Here is a 21,325-nt window from a genome sequence, read left to right on the forward strand (position 1 = left end):
TTGTGAAATAGAAAATAAAATTTCATCTCTTGTGGGACAGTATAATGGTTAACTGATAGCAGTTAATGATTTGTAAATGCTGAGCTGCTATGCTAGTCTACATTTCAATTATCATTTTTCAAAGTAGGCAGTTGTTATAGTGGTTAAAGGGTAATGCTGTTGGATAGTTGTTTAACAGTTGAACTTGCTGATTTCCTTTTGCACCTGTGACATAACAGTGGTTATGACCATTGGCTAAGTGTGTGGTTTTATCGGGATACAAATGTTACTAAGGCTTCTTTCTGCAGTTACTTTCTTAGGAAAACTTACGACCCAGTTGAGAAGAAATTTTTTTGTAATATAAAATCTTCTACTTCTACTTGAGTAATACTAGTAAGCTTGCCTTAATAGTGTGTGAGATTTAAGTTTATCAAGGCAATATGTGGCTTTTAAAAGGTTGAGATGTACTTGAATTATGCATATTAGAGGCCTTATCTATAGAAATATAACTTCAGAAACCAAAATAATGTGGGGAATTTGGTTGGCAAATACATATTTAGATATGGCTTGGCATGGTGGCATACACTTTTGATCCCAGCACTTAGGCAGAGGCCAGATGTAGAGAGACCCTGTCTCAAAACAAAGAATTTAGACATCATACCTTTTATATTTCAAGCTCCTTGAAAATAGTTATCCATATATTTTTCTTGTATTCAGAACATTGCAAGTCCCAAACAAGGTTGTTTTTTTAAAAACATTATACCTGGTCTCTGGTCCGAGAGTGGGCATAAAAGTGTAAAGCTAAATCCATGCTGGTCCAGGGGCAAGGGAGTATAACTGTTTTTTACTTGTGGTTTTTATCCCATTTGCTGAAATTTATAAAAATGGAATTTTTTTCTTCAAATAAGACTTTTACTCTATCCCAGGCTGGGCTTAAACATGTTATAGAGCCCAGGCTGGCCTCACACTCAGGATAATCTTCCTGCCACAGCCTTCTTAAGTGCAGGGATCATATGCACATGCCACATCTGGCAGGAAATGTTAATATGGCCTTATTTTAGCTTTTATGTGTTTTAACTTTTTTGTTGTAAATTTACTTAAACATACAAAAAAAAGCTAAAAAAAAATGATCACTTTAAAACAAACATATCATGTAAGATAATAGTTGTTAACTATTTGCTAGATAGGTAGAGATTGTATAGTTTTTAGAATGTGGTTTTTTTTTTTCCTCCCTGAACTGGGAGGCAGAGGAAAACAGGTCTCTGAGTTCGAGGCCAGCCTACCAGGGCTACACAAAAAAATAAAACAAAAGAATGTTGTAGATATTGTGACCATTCACCCCTAACTGCTTCATCTATCATTTCCCAAGATTAAGGATATCCTAATCTAACCAAAATACTATTGTTGTACCCAAGTGAATTAACAATATTTCTTTAGCATCATGTAATATCTAGGCCATTTTCTGTTAGTTCAAAGGTGTCTTTTTTGGTTGCTTTTCATGAACTAAAATTTAATCAAGGTTTGCACAGTACATTTGGTTGTCTTTGTTTTAATTTTGAATTGCCTCCCCCTTCCCTCATTTGTTATAAGGATGTTCAAACACATGAAAAGTTGAATGAATAGTATAATGAGCACTTGTATAGTATATGGCTGTTGCCTAGATTTAAGAACTGTTACATTGCCACATTTGTTTTCTAGCCTTTGAAAATAAGTTGTAACCATCACAATACCTCACTCTTAAATACTTAACTGTATTTCTCCTATGAATAAGGATTTTTCTTTCTAAACTACAATACTGTTTTTACCTTAGGAGCAGTAATACTACAACCCATCATCAAATACTAATTCTGCAGTTGCTTCCAAATCCACTAGATCCAGTGTCTATGTATTGCTTTTTGGCCACCATGCATATCTAAACTTTCTTAATCTGCAGCAGCCTCCACATTTCTTTTTTCTTTTTTTCTTTTTTTTTTTTTGCGACAAACTAGACTGCCCATTCATTGTCTCAATGTGTTTCATATCCTAGATTTATTCTAGATGTATCTGATTATTTTCTTGTGTTGTTAGTTTCTTTGTACTCCTTGTTTCTTATTAACACATCTATATTTTAGCATCATGGTTTTTTTTTTTTTCATGAACAATTACAGGAAAATACTGTAATGTCAGAGGAAAAACTTGGAAAACCATTTAGCTGCTCTGATTAGGCTTAGAAATCACCATTCTTTTGGTATTATGACTCCAAGCAGCTCATTTCTGTGACTAAAACCAAAAATTTTATTCACTCTGTTCTGTGTTAAGTTCTTTTAGAGTAATAAAATTTTCCTCCTTTAAAGAAAAAGTAAAATACTTCAGTTTATTGGAGTTAAAACTATGTGAAGGGTTAAAATTAAAAGATTTCTTCTTAATAAAAAATGAGCCTGAGACTTCAGTCTGTAGTACAAGCTTAGCATGTACTATATTCAATCTCCAGCACTACCCAAATCAGTGAGCTCCATTGTTCAAAGATTAAGACAACAAAAAGTGGGGCTGGAGAAATGGCCCAGCAGTTAGGAGTACTGGGTACTCTTCTAGAGGACCTGGGTTCAATTCCCAGCACCACATGGTGCTCGCAACTGTCTGTAACTCCAGTTCTAGGGGATCCAAGACATCAGGCATACACATGGTGCACATATATATGCATTCAGGCAAAATACCCATACACATAAACAAACAAATAAATAAATCTTTTAAAAAGGCAATAGAAAGGATGTTTATTATCTCAAATTTACTTTGGAACTAAGAATTAAATCTAGGACCTAGTGGATGCTAGTTAGATGCTCTACTACTGAACTACATCCCCAGACTTAAATAATTTTGAGATTGATTACATGTTGAAATTGCACTCTGGATATATTGAGTTAAATATGACAAAAGAAAATTTTACCTTTTGTGCTTTTTCAAATGTGGATGGTAAGGCATATAAAATTGCATCTGTTGGCTTGCATTTGTCATTTGGATTATATTTTTATAGCAGATACTACTTTAAAGTTAAGGAAGTGAGTTTTCATTAGCAACTCGGAATATGCAGATGGTAAACTGATTTTCTCACATACTTAGCCCCTCTCCTTAACTCTCACCCTTCAGTTATGGTTATATACAGTTAATGTTGAAGAACTCCCAGACAGCCAGGCGGCGATGGCGCACGCCTTTAATCCCAGCACTTGGGAGGCAGAAGCAGGTGGATCTTTGTGAGTTCGAGGCCAGCCTGGTCTACAGAGTGAAATCCAGGACAGTCACCAAAACACAGAGAAACCCTGTCTCGAAAAACCAAAAAAAAAAAAAAAAAAAAAAAAAAAAAAAATCAAAACCAAAACCAAAAAGCTCCCAGAGCTAAAGGTTCATAGTGTGGTTGATGATTAGCTGTTAATGAGGATAACATCTCTTTTTGTCAGGATCCTTTTTCTCTTCAGGAAAATAAGCACCTATACAAAGCTGTGGGAAGAAACTTCTTCCTGTAGCAATAGCTGTCAGATCTGAGCGATGGCATCTTAGAAGGAAAGAAATACTCGGTGAAGAAGAGCCCCACTCAATCCGATCTCAGGAATCTGAATAAGGTTCTCTAGCTGTGTTGAAATCACTAGGATCACTAGGTTTATTCTATACATTATCATTCCCTGTAATCCCTTCTTGAATTCCTCTCAGCTCAACACACTGCCTCAATTTATACTGAGTGCTCTGAAGCCACCACAGGCCAAGTCTTCCACATTTCCTGAGTTCCTCAAAAGGCATCTGTATTGTTTATTAGAACACTGTGAAATACACACACACACACACACACACACACACACACACACACACACACACACGTGTTTTGTGTGTGCATGTACATATGTGTGTTTGCTAGGTTGTGTCCACTAAGTGCTTTCCACATAGTTTAGAGTCCAAATGTTATCCTCATTTTATAGGTTAGAAAACAGGTTTAGAAAGGTTACGAATTTTCCAGAACAAGTGGCACTGTCCAGACTAGACATCCAGATCTGCCTGTGTCTCATGTCAGGATCATTCTTAAAGCTGCTGGACTAATGGGAGCCCCTGGAGGTACATAGTGCATGCTGTGTACTTGTGATTCACTTTTGGTCATTTAGAAGTTGTTAGTAGAATTGTGAAATTCTTAAGTGCTAGCGTGAACAGCAACAAAAACCTAAGAAATTCATAACCCTGAAAGAATATAAGGTATGAAAGCACATTTTTGTTTTTAGTGTCTAATCAAATCAGACAATTTCAGAGGTTGTTGTTTTTTTTTTTTTTTTTTTTTTTGAAGTGAGGATGGAACCCAGGGCCTTGCGCTTGCTAGGCAAGCGCTCTACCACTGAGCTAAATCCCCAACCTGAGTTTTTTTTTTTTTTTTTAATTTAAATTTTTGTGATGCTGGGTGGGGTTGGGCCCAGGTTTTCACTTATTTTAAGGAAACACTCCACCACTGAACTACATTCCAAGTTAAATCTTATCTTTGAAACATAGTTGTTTAACTTATGATTTGATTTTGTCTATGGAAGATTCATAGTTTTGAAACTACACTATAATTTGAATTTGTACTTAAGCAGGTATCTTTGGCTTGTATTTTTACTGGCTTTGGTGGCCTTTGCATCTGTTAACAAAGATAAGGCCTGTTATCACAATGAATTTCAGTAAAAGTTAAATCATTTAAACTATGTTCTTTGTTTTAGTTTTGTTTTGTGACAGGGTCTCATTGGTAACCCAGGCTTGGCTGGAACTCACTATATAACCTAGGCTAGATTTGAATTTGAGACAATTCTCCCACCTTAGCTTCCTGAGTGCTACCATTACAGTTGTGAGCCACTGTACCTGACTAGTCTTGTGTGGTTTTTTTGTTGTTTTGGTTTGGGGTGTTTTTTTTTGTTTTTGTTTTTTTTTGTTTTTGTCTTTTGGGATTTTTGTTTGGTTGGTTTTGACAGGGTTTCTCTGTGTAACAGCCCTGGCTGTCCTGGAACTTGCTCTGTAGACTATGTTGGCCTCAAACTCAGAGATCTACCTGCCTTTGCCTACCAAGTGCTGAGATTAAAGGCGTGTGCCACTACTGTCTGCCTTAAAAATCAAGAAACGGGATGGGCCCGTCAGATAGCTGAGCAGGTAAAGATACTTGCCACCAAGCCTGACAACCTGAGTCCCATCCCTGGGACCTAGATGGTGGGAGAAGAGAACTGACTTCCAAGGTTGTCCTTTGACCTTCACACATACCATGGATGCACATGACCACATAGATTTAATATTCAGTAAATGCATTATTTGGCAAAATTATATTTTACACAAAAGACCTTATTTGTAACAAAATTGTTAAATTATTGATTAGAACGTATTTATTGATTTCTTTAAAATAGTGATATAGCAGGAATGGTGGCTCACTCCCACAATTCTGGCACTTGGAAGGCTGAGGTAGGAGGATTGCCCTGAGTTTGAGGCCAGCCTGAGCTACAGTGTAGGATCTTGTTTAAAAAAAAAAAAAAGAAAGAAAAACCAGAAAATAAATAATAAAGCATAGTTTACTGGCATTGTAACATTTTTTTTATTTTGGTGGTGCTAGGGTGTGAGCCAAGGCCTCACACATGCTAGGCAAATGTTTTTTCACTTGGCTACTATTTTAACATTTTTGAACCTGGAACATCTTCATAAATCATAAATATACATAAGTTAAGACTCAGCATGCTGTTGACCCTCTAGATATTGTATTAATATGAATTAACTTCAAAATTATTAAGTCCTATGAAGGTAGAAAAACAGATTAGTTCAGCTCTGTATTTAGGGTTTTATAGTTTATTTGATTGCCTGTTTATTCAGGAAGCAGACTATATAGGTGTATTCTGCTTTAAGTAAACCCATCATGCTTATTTTTATGAATACATTTTTATGAACTACCTCATGATATTCAGACTCCATAGTGTGCTTTTTTTTCCCTTAGTGGTTAAGCACAATTCACAGTTTTACCTCAAAATTGGATGTATATAAAAATTAATTTTTTTTTCTGGTTAGAATACCCAAGGGCATATATTCTACCACTGGGCTATATCATGAGTCCCTACAGTTTTTTGAAGTGCAAAGCTAATATTGCAAGGAGAAAAGACCATAATGTATATCTGTTGTATGTACAGAATTTAGAATAGTACTTTTCTATCACTGAGAATATATTTGGACTTAAGAAGTGTTTATTTTAGGGCTATTTACTTCTTTGGGCTGGCAAGATGGTTCAGTGGGTAAAGGTGCTTGCTGCCAATCCTGATAACCTGAGTTCAATTCCTGGGTCCTACATGGTGGAAGGAGAGTGTTGTCCTCTGACCTTAATCCATACACAGTGGCATGCATGTACCCATATACATGTAATAGAATATTTGCTACTTTGACAATTTTTATAGCTTAAAATATGTCTTTATTAGTGAACATTAATTCAAGAGTCAGTGCAAATAATGCTTTAAAAAAGCTTTCTAACACATTGATATTTTAAGACAGATCTCATCTAGTCCAGGATGGCTTAACTTGTGGCAGTCATCTTGCGTCAGCTTTCTGAATGATGGGATTACAGGCCTGTGTCATAATGTTCACCTAGAGTTCATGGGTTTAAAAATACAAATTGAGCTGGTTGTGATGGTACACACCTTTAATCCCAGCAGCACTCAGGCAGAGGCAGGCAGATCCCTGAGTTTGAGGCCAACTTGGTTTATAGCGTTTCAGGACAGCTGGAGCTACAAAGTTAAGACCCTGTCTCAAAAGCAACAGCAACAATCCCAAAACAAACAAACAGAAAATCAACGTGCAGTGGTGGCACTTTCCTTTAATCCCAGCACTGGGGAGGCTCACTAGAGATCCACTCGGGTGGATTTTTGAGCCTGGTGTATAGAGTGAGTTCCAGGACAGCCAGGGATACACAGAGAAACCCTGTCTCAAAACAACAACTAAAAACAAAACAAAAAACCAAAACCAACAACATCCCCCACCCCAACCCCATAAAAACCCTCTTCCATTTTGGTGTCTGGGGAAATAACTCAATTGGTCAAGTGCTTGCTATGCGAGCGTGAGGACCCGAGTTTGATTCCCAGAACCCATGCAGGAAGAAAAAAGTCTGCATGATGTTGCACATGTATAATCGCAGCACAGAGGAGGCAGAGTCCTGGTGGCCAGCCTAGCCTAATTTACCAATTTCAGGCCAGTGAGAAAGCCTGTCTGAAAGACAGGTGAACAAAACCAGAAGAATGACATCCAAAATTGACCTCTGGCCACCACATGCACATAGGCATAACACCGAAAAATCAAAGTTACATTTTAAAACAAGCCTGAAGCATCCTGAAATCACCTAGAAACTGGTAGATTTCAAGGGTCAGGGTTTGAGTATCTAAAGTATGCCTTAGAATACAGTAGCCCTCAGTGTTCTTCAGCAAACACTAATCCCCTACACAGCTTTTCCATCAGCATTCACAGTGGACTGTTAACACAGCTACTGTTCTTAATCTCATGCTTGTGCTATGATATTCTCATTAATTGAAGTATAACCCATGTGATTAAAGTATAGATGCTGTTATTATGGATCTCTGGAATCCCTTCATGTATGTTTTTGGAACATGCTGACTGACCTGGTACTTGTTTGAAGTAAAACTTAAATCCAGCAGTGAACTGGTATGTGTAATTTTAGCACTGTTTAGTCAAAACTTCTTGAAAAGACTTTGTTTATATCTAATGACTTCAATTAGAGCTAGAATAAGTGAAAATTTCCCTGTAACCCTCACAGTTTTAGAAGTATATGAGAAACAGTGCTGTATTTGACAATAATACTTGGGGTGTGTATGTGTATTGGATGTGTATGTATATAGAGTGCCTGTTTACATGCACATAGAGGCTAGAGGAGGATGTTGGAAGTCTTCTCCGTCACTTTTCACCTGCGTTTTTGAGACAATCTCTCAATAAACCTAAAGCTTGCCATTTTCACGAGGCTGCCTGGCCCTTGAGCTCTGGAATCTGCTTTTCTCAGACCCCCAATTCTTGCTATGTTGAGCTTTTACATGGGTGCTGGGGATTTGAATTCAGGTCCCCCTACTTTTATAGCAAGTGTTATTACCCATGGAGCCATCTACCCAGCCCTATAAATTTTTTTTTCTTGATTCTTCAACATAGGGTTTCTCTGTGTAATGGTCTTAGCTGTCCTGGAATTTGCTCTGTAGACCGGGCTGGCCTCGAACAGACAGAGATCCGCCTGCCTCTGCCTCCCGAGTGCTGGGATTACAGGCGTGCGCCACCGCCCAGCTGCCAAAAATATTTTTAAAGAAAGAAAATTAGACATTTGACCAGAATTTCTGATAAGCTTGAGTTGTGCTTGAAAAAGTTTAAAATCCTCTTCAGATATAAAATAGTATTTATGCAGCTATCCCTTTAAATTACTTAAGTGAATAGTTAGCACATTTGGTGCTTGAAGTGAAACAAAAATGATGGGTTTTCTTTTGGGAACTAGGCCAGTGTTAAACATGCTCCCAGTCACTTCAGTGTCCTTTTTGCTCCAGGCCCCATAGACTAAGATGCTTAGAATTAACATATGCAGGTTTTTTTTCCTAAAAAAATGAACCACAGTGGGTTTTTTTGTTTGTTTTGTTTTTGTTTTTGTTTTTTAGGTTTTGAAGTCTGCTGTGTATACACAGTGCTTTTCCCCTATCTCTGACTTGGAATCAGTTCAGGCTCATAGTTTCTTCAAGAATGTCAGAAGCCTCGATGTTGACTGTTGTTAGAGCCCTGAGAAAGGCAGTATGTTAGGGGGTAGTTAGTGGACAGGAACCTATTGAAAACAGGAATTTGAAAGTTCAATCTTGGGCCAGGCGCACACCTTTAATCCTAGCACTCAGGAGGCAGAGGCAGGCGGATCTCTGTGGATGCTAGGCCAGCCAGGATAGTATGGTAAGAACATGTTTTCGAAGAAAAAAAAATTTAATGTTCCCCTTTTCAATAAGAAAGATGAAACAAAATCAAGGGAATTGGGGCCTTTTTGTCGATGTGTAAGAGAAATAACCCTTTTTAATAAGTTGGGAGAGATGATAGAAAAACAGAAAATTAAAAGGATTGAAGGGAGCTGGAGGTGTAAAGGGCTTGCTCTGCGTGGATTCATCTCCATTGCTTTGAAAGAAAAAAGATTGAATGTCAGCTGGTCAGTGGTGGAGCACACCTTTAATTCCAGCACTTGGGAAGCAGAGGGGGCAGATCTTTGTGAGTTCGTGGCCAGCCTGGTCTACAGAGCGAGTTCCAGGACTGTTACACAGAGAAACTCTGTCTCGGGAAAAAAAAGAAAAGAAAAACCATCAAATGTCAAAATAACTGGAGAAAAGGTTAGGAGAAAGAAGGAACAAGGGGACTGTTTAGATTTTAGGCCTTGAATAATAATAATATTATCATTATTATTGGCTTTTCAAGACAGGGTTTCTCTGTGTAACCCTGGGCATTCTGGAACTCACTCTGTAGACCAGGCTGGCCTCAAACTCAAGTTCATTTGCCTCTGTCTCCTGAGTTTAAAGGTATGCACCACCACCACCCCTGGCTTGAAGTCTTAATTTTTCAACTTATTACACATTTCCCTAAGTAAACACTACTCCATGACTTCTTGAGAAGTTAGTTTTAGAATTAGACCTTTTATTTGGCTTGCTTGCTTTACTATATAAATAAAATATTTATATAGTAGAGTATATTTCAGCAAATAGGAAAAGATCCATCATAAATTGTGAATTCTACAACTTGTGCTATTTAAATATTAGTATAATTACAGTAAAAACTATTAACTTTTTTAACTTTCAGATCATTTTATCTTTAATAGTCTAACAGTTATTTAAATATTAAGAACTATTTTTTTTTGGATTTTCCAGACAAGGTTTCTCTGTGTAGCTTTGCACCTTTCCTGGATCTCGCTCTGTAGACCAAGCTGGCCTCGAACTTACAGAGATCCGCCTGCCTCTGCCTCCTGAGTGCTGGGATTACAGGCGTGCGCCACCACTGCCGCCTGGCAAGAACTATTTTTTTAAAATAATTTCCTACCTTTATACACCGTTCTGTCAGTGCTCTGTCATACTAAAGTTGTAAGGAAATTAAACTTTCTAAGCACATTTAGTTCTATTTTTTTATGAGTAGTCTAGAGATGGTTTAAAGCATGCTGGAACGTGTGTGCCCACTAAACGTTAACCATTTTAAATAAGAGATTGGAGCATCAGCATAAAATCCTGGAATCAATCCCCCTCAGATACCAAGAGCTGAGTAAACACAATATTACTGCCAAAAGGATTGGAACCTTGTCTAAAGTTACTTTCCATCACATTATTTTTTTTAGGACAAAGGGATTAAATAAAAGGCTTTTTTTTGCATCTAGCATTTTATTTCACATAAATCAATATATGTTTTAGTTCTGATCATGAATATTTTCTGCTTCTGAGGGTGAAGCTCAGAGCCTTATGAATACTAGGCTAAAACTTTACCACTGAACTGCACCCTTATCCCCTCGAGTATGATTCCATAAAGACTTTGACATGGTAGTTGTCAAATATAACACATGAAAGCCTCACATTTTACTGACAGTCAAAACTTTTATCAAATGAGCTCCATGTGGTGCCACTTCCTAGCACATGGGAAGCTGAGATAGGAGGATTTTTCACAAATTGAAGACCAGCCTAAGCTACATAGTTGAGTCCCAGGCCAGCCAAAGTTACATAGTATGACCTGTCATATTGCCAACCACTATCACCACCAAAAAAAAAACCAAAATTAAATGAAATGCAGTTGTGGTGGTTTCTAAAAGTTAAGATTTGTTGTAGCACGAGCCCCATGGTAGTGCTTTGTTTTTAGATTTTTTTTTCTAAAGATTAGATCATGGCAGAGAAGTAGGGATGAAACTTAAAATCAAGATTCAAGCTTGCACGTAATACTTTTTGCACCCACGTTCTGAGATTTTAAGTTAGCATTTTTGGATGTAGGGAGAGTCAGAAGTATCTGTTCATGTAGATAATGTTTCTTTTCTTTTTTTTTTCCTGAGACAGGGTTTCTCTGTATAGCTTTGTGCCTTTCCTGGAACTCACTTGGTAGCCCAGGTTGGCCTCCAACTCACAGAGATCCACCTGGCTCTGCCTCCCGAGTGCTGGGATTAAAGGTGTGTGCCACCACCACCGGCTAGATAATGTTTCTTATAAGGAAGAAAATACCTAAAGGAATGTGGCTCAGAATCTGACACTGAAGGAAATATTAATACAGAAGATTTCCTTTGGTTTGGTGGAAATATATTAGACATTAAAAATTATTTCATGGCTGGGGATATAGTTTAGTAGAAGGGGATTTGCCTAGCATGTGTGGCTTTGAGTTTGATCACTAGGACTATTCAAAAAGTGAAACAGCTTGTAGCATCTTAGATTTGTTGCTTAAAAATCTAATTTTTAGACTGTAGCCAGTTTAGTTGGTACTTATAATTATAGATTTTGAGTTAAACCTAGTAAAGTGTAGGAAAATGCCTGTTAATATTACTTCATTTTACTTTTCAAAATTACAGGTAATATAAAAACTTACCTTTAAAATTTGCTTATTTAAATTTGATGGTGGTGGAATGCACCTTTAATACCAGCACTTGGGAGGCAGAGGCAAACAGATCTCTAAGTTTGAGACCAGCCTGGTCTGTAGAGTGAGTTCCAGGGCAGCCAAGGCTATACAGTGAAACCCTGTCTTAAAAAACCCAAAAAAAATGCTTATCTAATAAATGGATTGATGGCATAATATTTTGAGAAATAGAATTTTTGTTCTGCTTTTGGAGGTACATTAAACCAGTGATTCTAGTAGCTGGCTGTTTTAACATCTTTAAGGAGCCACAGTTAGAATGAATCCTGTGTCATATTTCTTTCTTCCCTAACTGTATGCATATATGTGTGCACATAATTAAATTAAATTGAGAATTTTTGAGGAAGAAATGGCCAACTAAGAATTCAGACCGCTGTTTTTAAGAGATGATATATATGTCCTAGGATTTTATTTTAAAGCAAAATCCTCTTTTATAATACAATTCTTAATGTATGAAAGCAGGAAAAGTGATAATCTTTCCAAGTGTTAAAACAAGACAGCTTTTATGTTTATGAAAGGAGATGGAAAGTAATTCAAAACATGAAAGACGTGTCATTCTTTCTATATTTATCTTTTGAGAACACCTGATATACAGATGGCTAAGCTGTTACATGAGGACTGAATGATTGGAGAAATGCCTTTCTTATGAAAAGATGAGTCCCGTTTGGTTTTGGGTAGTTCTCTTCATGGATACACTTTTAAGGATTTCTTTCATGTGGCTTCACTGCTATGTGTTTTAAAAGTAGAATGTGTGTGTGTGTATAAAATGACTTGGGCCAAGATTTGGTAGAAGTATTAGTTCTACTACCACAATGAAAGAAGAAATTGGTTGTGCTTGTTGATACTAAGTTTGGAAAAAGCACAGCAGTAAGAAGCTTCGGGAAAAGAGCAAAGCAGATCTAGAACTTGCCTTAGCTGAAAGAAATTGGCTTAGAGGTAGAACAGTTTGATTGGACTTGAACATAGAATTGAAGTGAATCTTGTAAGCTCTTTAGAACCCAGATTTCAAAGGAGCACAATGAATGAATGGGGAAGAGGACAAAGAAACTAGAAGATTGCATATAAAATGAAAGATTAGAAAGTGATTCCCAAAGCAGGTAAGCTGGGCCAGTTCGATGAGATCTGTAAGAGCCAGGGTTAGAATGTGGAAGGGATGCCAGGTCATCTAGCCTAGCCTTCTGAGACACTGGAATCTCTATCTACTATTGCTGCTGGTATTTACAACCTAACTGCCTCCAGTGGCAGAGGGCTTGTTGATTCCAGAGATCCAATTGTCTTGGTTTGGGGCAAATAGGTACTTTTTTACTGATTATTACAAAAAAAGGCTGACCCTTGTAACAGTGCTTATTCTGACCCATATAAGAATCAAAGTGAGTTCCAGGAAAGGCGCAAAGCTACACAGAGAAACCCTGTCTTGAAAAACCAAAAACCAACCAAACAAACAAAAAACCCAAAACCAAACCAAATAAAAAATGGGGTAGATCCCAGGAACTCTCTGGTAGTAGTGTGTTGAACACATATGCAGACCCCTCCCATATGTGCTTCCAACTATAAAACAGCTGATTTTTATTCTTTGAGAATATATGTACTGTTCTTTGCTTTTCCTCTTGTAACATTTTGAACTTCTGTCAGTACATTTGGGGTTCATTTCATATGCCATATACAGTCTTTAAAAATAATGGTGTACACCACAGTTCATGCAACTAATTTTTTTCTTTGAGATAGGGTCTCTGGTTGGCCTGGAACTTGTTATGTATATCTGTAACTCACAGAGATCCATCTCCTCTGCCTCCCACATGCTTGAATTAAAGGCTTGTGCCACCTGAGGCCTTTCCTCTTTGTTGTTTGTTAGTACATTAAGTATTTCATGGGCATATTTCACTTTTACTTTTTACTTTAACCTCTAAGCTGCTTTTTGCTTAATATCTGATATTTTGTAAGGTTTCAGCATTTTACTTCATTTTTTTTGTTTTGTGTTTTTTTTTTTTTTTTTTTTTTGAGACAGAGTTTCTCTGTGTAGCTTTGGAGCCTGTCCTGGAACTCACTCTGTAGAGCAGGCTGTCCTGGAACTCAGAGATCACCTGCCTCTGCCTCCCGAGTGCTGGGACTACAGACATGTGCCACCACAGCCCAGCTTTTACTGTATTCTTACACTTTCATTCCACGCTTCATAATACTTGCTTTATGAGCTTGTTTTTTAACATCTGAATTCCAGATAACTCTGTGTGCCACATCAGGTTACTTTCTTTTTTCTCTCAGTGTTTTGCAATTTAAGGAGTTAGCATTAGACTTCAGAGAACCTCCAAGCCTTCCTAAGCTTTCTTGCAAAGTTTCTGATTTTCTTTTGAAAAACTTGAACTGCCTGTCCAGGATGTGAAGCTTTCTCTTTTCTCAAAGGCTGCTTTCTGTAAAGAACTATTCTATTACTATATCACCAATCATGTTTCTACTAGAGGGTTATGTCCAAAATAGGTTCCTCTCATTTCTGCCTTACTCTACAGACTAACTTTTAATGTAACAGCTGATGACTTTTATACATGGGCACATGACAGACATCAAACTAAATCTTTTGCTCATGAGCTATCTTAGTCATCTCCTGCCACAAAGTTAAGAAGTTACTCCAATAATAACAGATGAGGAAACAGGATTAAAGGTCCAAGGTTGGGGCTGGAGACATGGCTCAGTGGTTAAGAGCACAGGCTACTCTTCCAGAGGACCCAGGTTCAATTCTCAGCACTCATATGGCAGCTCACAACTTTCTGTAACTTCAGTTCCAAGGGATTCGACACCCTCACACAAACATACATGCAGGCCAAACACCAATGCACATTAAAAACAAAAAAGGTCCAAGTTTGTACAGCTAATGTGTTCCCAAATAAGAAATTTTCTAAATTGAATTCTTAATCTCCATACTGGATTGCCTGACAAGATGTTTAAATACTATGCTGGACAAAATTCTATTATTTGGGAATTTGTGTGGCACCCAGACCACTGGTTGTATTAGACACTTACATATATAATTTGAGGTTTGTGGTCCCTGTTAATTTAGTTTTGGTTTTTCTTTTCCTCCTTCCTCTTTCCCTCCTTTTTCTTTCTTTCTTTCAAGACAGGATTTCATGTAGCTTAGGCTGGTATCCATCTTCCTATGTAGCTGAAGATGACCTTAAACTCCTGATCTTTTTGACTGGTAGGATTATAGCTTGCACCACCATGATTAATTCTTGTTAACCTTACATTAATGCTTGTTAGTCTATACTTACAGAGTATGGACTTTTAATTCCAACAAATCAATAAGAAAGTCATAAAAGAATAAAGCACACTGTTAGGCAGTTCATAGAAAAAGTAAATAGAAAAGGAAAATAGAAAAACTCATTTTTATTTATGAAATTTTAAACTACTATGTTTGTCCCCCAAAACAAAACAGAACAAAATTTCACTAGGTAATCCAGGCTGGCTTCCACTCAGCCTACTATGGACTGGATTCCAGGCATGTGCCCCCATGACTGGCTTGAAGTAGAGTTTTGATCGTTCATAACTTCTTTTTTCAGGGTCCTGGGAATCAAACCCAGGTTTTACATGTGCTAGGCAAGTGCTCTTTCCATTGACACCCATTTTTAAAATGGAAATAACTTCTTTTTTATTTATAAATATGACACATGATAAAGAGAACCAAAAATATTTGTAAAATTCCAGAGAGAATCACTAGTAACATAAGTAAGCTTATATAAAAATGTATTTAATTGGTATAGTGCCAGGGTACTGTTGTTCTTCAGACAGTGAACAGCACATACTGTGAAGTTTTGGGATATAGCTCAGTTGGTAGGATGCTTGCCTGGCATTCAAGACCTGAGTTCAATGATCAGTACCAATAAAATAACTGACGGATCCCAGCAGTCAGGAGGCAGAGTCAGGTGGATCTCTGAGTTCAAGGCCAGCCTGGTCTACAGAGTGAGTTCCAGGATAGCCAATGCTACACAGGGAAACCCTATCTTGAAAAAAACAAACAAACAAAAATAATAAAATAAAAATAAATAACTGACTGAATATTCTGTGAGCACCTTTCCATGTTAATAAATATAATCAATGATGTTATCCTTAGTTGCTGAGCCACTATCCCATTATTTCTCATAAGAGATTGAAACTTTTTGTTTGTTTGTTTTTTGAGATAGGGTTTCTCTGTGTAACTGTCCTGGCTGTCCTGGAACTCACTCTGTAGACCAGGCTGGCCTTGAACTCACAGAGATCCGACTGTCTCTGCCGCCCGAGTGCTAGGATTAAAGGCGTGCGCCACCACCACAGCCTGGCTAGCTAGGTTTTTTTAAATTAATGAACATATTACTTAAAGACTTTTCTAAAGCAGAATGGAAGCTGTATTCCCAACATACTGGAAACTATATGACTTTCGAGTGAAATTGTCTTCAGATTCTGGGACTACCAGTTTTAGTTCTGTAAATAACTTGAGCGAGAATGTTACTTAATATCCTAAGCCTCAGTTTTCTTAGCAGACATCAGGGGTGTTACTGTTCTCTCACAGGTGGAATAATTTTAACAAGATCTCCACAGGTGAAGTGCCCAACACAGCTAGTGTTTCCATCTTCTGGGTTAGACAAGATGTTCTGCCTTTGCTAGTCTAGTGAAGCCCGGGGAGGGAACCTCCATATTAAAGTGATGGTCTTATTTGCGTAAATGAAATGCCTGCAATTACAAAGGCAATCCGTTATATTGAACACAGTTAGGAAAACATTGAACTTTGATATCTTTTTGGACTTATCTGGGAGAATTAATGACAGGGTGGATTAATGGAAGAAACCTAAGAAGGGAGGGAAGAAAGCTCATACACCTGCTTTTGACTTTGTCTTGAGCTGTCATTTCAGATTTCCAGCAGGTGCCTAGACGTTTCTCCTTCAGCACCCTGCCAGCAATTTTCCCGCCAGGGAGTTAAGGACCTCTCCCAAAGCCTAGCTGCTTTTCTCATATTGATAATCTACCACTCGTGTGATGCCTCAAGTTTCAATCCACAGATCACATTAAAGTTCTCACTTTTCTACTCTGTTGTGTGTCAAATTAGTCACAGTCATCTGTAGAATTGTTTCCAGTGTGGTAGAAGGTCTCTTGGGCCTTGCCACAAAGTAGGCAAGTACTGTACTACTTAGCTACATCTCTAGCCCTCATCTTAGACATTTCCTCTCTCCATACTGTTTTAGTTCTCCTGTCCAAATTTAAGATCCTCTTACTGCATCCTTGTCATTAAAAACAGATTTTTTTCCCTGCTGACTTCCAGCATCCTCTTTTATGAAGTGTTTCTTGGGTATTTTAGGTTGGTTTAATATGTTCTTACACCTATATCTAAAGTGCTACTATACAGAGATGTGCTGTACTACTTTATACCTGTCAACTGATTCTCTTGGCCCATTTATGTATGCTTTCATTTTTCTAAATATATCCTAAATTCTTTGAGGAAATATGCCACTTCTTACACTTACCTTTCTATCTCCCAATAGTGCTTAGTATAGCACTTAAAAGTGCTTCCTAAGATCTTCATAGTAGTCATCTTAAGGTAGTTGTACTTTCAAAGACAGAAAGGAAAAGTTGACCTATTGCCTGGTGAATTGTTACTTATAGCAGTTGTTGATGTCATACTAAGTCTGTGTCAAAAATCGACTGGTAATTGTGTATGTATGTAAAGCTTTCACTAACTCACTACCATAACTCCAAAGGATTCACTTGAGCTTGTTTTTATGGTATATATTACCATTGGTTAAGAAAACTTCAGCTGGACAGTGGTGGTGCACGCCTTTAGTCCCAGCACTTAGGAGGCAGAGCCAGGCGGATCTCTGTGAGTTCAAGGCCAACCTGGTCTGTTCTACAGAGGGAGATCCAGGACAGGCACCAAAACTACACAAAAAAAAGAAAGAAAGAAAACTGCAGATGTGGTCTTTTTCTACTATGAAGCCCTGTTTTTTTTTTTGTTGTTGTTGTTTTGTTTTTGTTTTTTTAACCTGATCCCTACTTGTAGCCTAGGGCCTAATATAATATTGTCTTATGAGAGACTTTTTCATAAATCCTGTTCTGTTTAAAAATTATACCTTGAAAAAATTATACCTTGAAAAAATTATACCTTAAAAAGAGATTGTTATCTTTTAAAGGCTTGGGAGCATATGTACCTGATTATAAATGCAAGTTACAAAAAGAAACACAATGAAAAAGCTTTGTAGAAAACAAAGGAAATAATTTTGTCAGGAAAAGCAGTTTTAGCAAAGGAGTCTTAAGATAATATTTTGATCATCTTAGTAGGCATTGATAGTTTGTTACACGTTTATGGTTCATCATTTGGTTAAATTCTTTTACTTGTATTCCTAGGTTAAAACATCAGAATTTTATAGATACTCTCGACAGCTGCGCTATGAAGTTGACCAAGCATTGAATTACTTCCAGAATGTCCACCAGCAGCCCTTGCTAGACATGAAATCAAGCCGTATTCGTTCTGCCAAACCTCAAACTACAGTATTCCGAGGAATGATTGGACATAGCATGGTTAATAGTAAAATACTTCTTCTAAAGAAACCAAGAGTCTGGTGGGAGCTGGAGGGACCCCAAGTACCTCTAAGGCCAGACTGCCTTGCTATTGTCAATAATTTTGTATTCCTGTTAGGTGGAGAAGAACTGGGTCCAGATGGCGAATTCCATGCCTCTTCGAAAGTGTTCAGGTATGATCCAAGACAAAATTCTTGGCTGCGCATGGCAGACATGTCTGTACCCCGTTCAGAATTTGCTGTTGGTGTTATTGGGAAGTTTATTTATGCTGTGGCAGGCAGAACAAGAGATGAGACTTTCTACTCAACAGAGAGATATGATATCACTAATGATAAATGGGAATTTGTAGATCCTTATCCAGTTAACAAATACGGACATGAGGGGACAGTGCTCAATAACAAGTTGTTTATCACTGGAGGAATCACTTCATCTTCCACATCTAAACAAGTATGTGTGTTTGACCCCAGTAAAGAAGGGACCATAGAACAACGGACCAGGAGAACTCAAGTAGTCACCAACTGCTGGGAGAATAAGAGCAAGATGAATTATGCCAGATGCTTTCACAAGATGATATCTTATAATGGCAAGCTTTATGTCTTCGGTGGTGTCTGTGTGATCTTGAGGGCCTCTTTTGAATCTCAGGGCTGCCCTTCTACAGAGGTGTACAACCCAGATACTGATCAGTGGACCATCTTGGCATCCATGCCAATTGGTAGAAGTGGCCATGGTGTGACTGTGCTGGACAAACAGATAATGGTCCTTGGAGGCCTTTGTTACAATGGTCATTACAGTGATTCCATTCTCACCTTTGACCCAGATGAAAATAAGTGGAAGGAAGACGAGTACCCTCGGATGCCCTGCAAGCTGGATGGTTTACAAGTGTGCAACCTACACTTTCCGGACTATGTACTGGATGAGGTTAGGCGTTGCAACTGACAATACCTTTCTCCCGTAAAAAAAACAAGGCAAATAAAGCATTTGTGATAAAGTAATTTAAACACATAAAGAAAAACCTCACCAGTTTTACTATCAAAGCCATTGGTCTAATATTGTAAGTCTTCATTCTGTGCTAGCATCTTTCTTTTCCTTTCAGTGGCCTCAAACTCATGCAATAAGTTCATTTAAAGCGCTAGCTCTTGAAACTACTTCCAGAAGCAGTTTATTCGCTGCTCCACTTACCTGGGAAGTTGATTTTCTGCTTTAAACGTTTCTTTCAGATGTTAGTGTAGGATTTGTGCATCTTCCAAGAGAAGACCCAGTAAGTGTCACTGGATGTGATTTCAGTCCCTCTCTATCTGAACTCTTTTGGACATTATTTTAGTCTGCTGTATGTCTTGGTTTATTAGTTAAAAGTTTAAAACTCTTGACCTTTTTGCATGGCTTTTTGCTGAAAATGCAAAAATTGAAATTTTTTACAAAAGTTTTTCTATCAGAACACTATTTCTAAGCTGCCTTCTCTTATCTGCATTGTGTTAGTGAAAGCATATCCATACTCACATACATCCTATGAATATATAAGACACATCCCTTTATGCGTGGTTAGGGTTCTATATTTTTAAGCTAGTGCACTTGCACACACAGTTCGCCATACTTGTTGAAATTTAGATGTAATGTCTTTAATGTATTAATGTTTTTAGAAAGTTAAAATAACTGGAGTCCTCATTCAGTATCAAAGTAGTCTATCTTCAGTCCATACTGGTTCAGTAAAATTTAAATTAATATTTCTGAAACATGTATGGATTTAAAAAAACTAGTGTTTTACATTTTGTTTTCAAAACTAAAGATTAATATTTCATATCAGTGTATGTTTTTTCTTGTTTGAAAATATTTTTCTTTGCAGTCTGCTTAGTGTTGGTTACCCTGTTTTAGTGAGAATCAGAGTGGCCTGTGTCAAGCTCTGATCCTGCAGCATGCAAGCACTTTTAAAGAAAAGTTAGGCAATACCAGACTCCTAAGTAAAAGCCCTTTAAAAGTAAGTGCAACTCCCATTGTTTCTATTCAGTAAGACTGCTGCAGGTGATGAATGTGGAGCAGCAACTCTTACACAGTTTGAACTCAGTTCTGACTGAGAGATGAGAAATTAGTTATAATGTTCCTGGTTATATCTGCTTGATCAGTTTGTACAAAATATTCAGTGGCACTAGAGCGATAGATCAACCCTCAGCGTCTTTTTAGTTTCTGGAAGCTACTAGCATGAAGGATAGTCACCAGAAAGTTTGGAATGATTCTTGAATAGCCGTTTTAAAGGCATTTATACTAAATAGTTTAGGATCGACTGCACATTTCAACTCTTCAAATGCGAAGGAAAGAAATCTAGCTGACAGAATTAAGAGTGGTCTGTGAGTGGATCATTCAAACTGATGCCATTTTCTCACGAGCAGTCTGTAGCTGATTCAATCTTACACTGGCATAGCTTGCCAGATCTGTGGATTTTGGTGCAATATTGCAATGCCTTTTATATGGCTGCTGTTGTATAAATTTTTGTACTTACTTTGTTTTGTTTTATTTTTGCTGCTGGCACCATTGAACATAAAATGGAAGTGTGAAGTCATGAAAATGTGAAGATTTTGATTTTTTTCTCCCTCTCTCCTCCCATGCCGCAGTTCATAGTGTGAATAAGGCCTGATTTTTCAAAACTAAAACCAGAGGTTTTTGAGTTTTAGAAAGTGTCAGGTATACTTTCTAAAGAAACCTTTCTTTTTTTTTTTCTTTCAGGAATCGAAATAGTGGCTTCTTTTGTATGTGATTCTTCCATTTTCATTAGGTGGCTTTTTTTTATTTAATTTTTTTTTTTTTTTTTTTTTGGTTTTTCGAGACAGGGTTTCTCTGTGTAGCTTTGCACCTGTCCTGGAACTCACTCGGTAGCCCAGGCTGGCCTCAAACTCACAGAGATCTGCCTGCCTCTGCCTCCCGAGTGCTGGGATTAAAGGCATGCGCCACCACCGCCTGGCCTTAGGTGGCCTTTCATTTATTTCTGATTTCTGAAAATAAAATTTGATATTTGAGTTTCCCTTAGAATGTGGATAAAGGTTTTTTATTTTAAAAATAAGTTTAATTATTTTGCTTTTGGAACTATTAATTAGGTTATCCATCAAATTTTTTCTAATGTACTTAGAATATGTGTTTCTTTAAAGAAAATAATGTCTTCGTTATTTTTCTTGATACCTTTTGTTGGAAATGACCGAGAAAAGGATATCAGACA

General features: G+C 37.5%; 1 protein-coding gene across 3 annotated transcripts in view; it reads left to right on the forward strand.

The window, feature by feature from the left end:
* The window catches only part of Klhl15 (kelch like family member 15), a 42,209-nt gene extending 21,323 nt beyond the window's left edge, over positions 1 to 20,886 (forward strand). For all 3 annotated transcript variants that reach the window (XM_036174615.1, XM_036174616.1, XM_036174617.1), the window contains exon 4: positions 17,950 to 20,886. In XM_036174615.1, coding sequence (XP_036030508.1) covers positions 17,950 to 19,059 — 1,110 coding nt within the window. In that variant the 3' untranslated portion in view covers positions 19,060 to 20,886. The remainder of the gene's footprint in view (positions 1 to 17,949) is intronic.
* The last annotated feature ends 439 nt before the right edge of the window (positions 20,887 to 21,325 follow it).

Source organism: Onychomys torridus, chromosome X (genome assembly GCF_903995425.1).
Source record: "Onychomys torridus chromosome X, mOncTor1.1, whole genome shotgun sequence".
Lineage (NCBI taxonomy): Eukaryota > Metazoa > Chordata > Mammalia > Rodentia > Cricetidae > Onychomys > Onychomys torridus.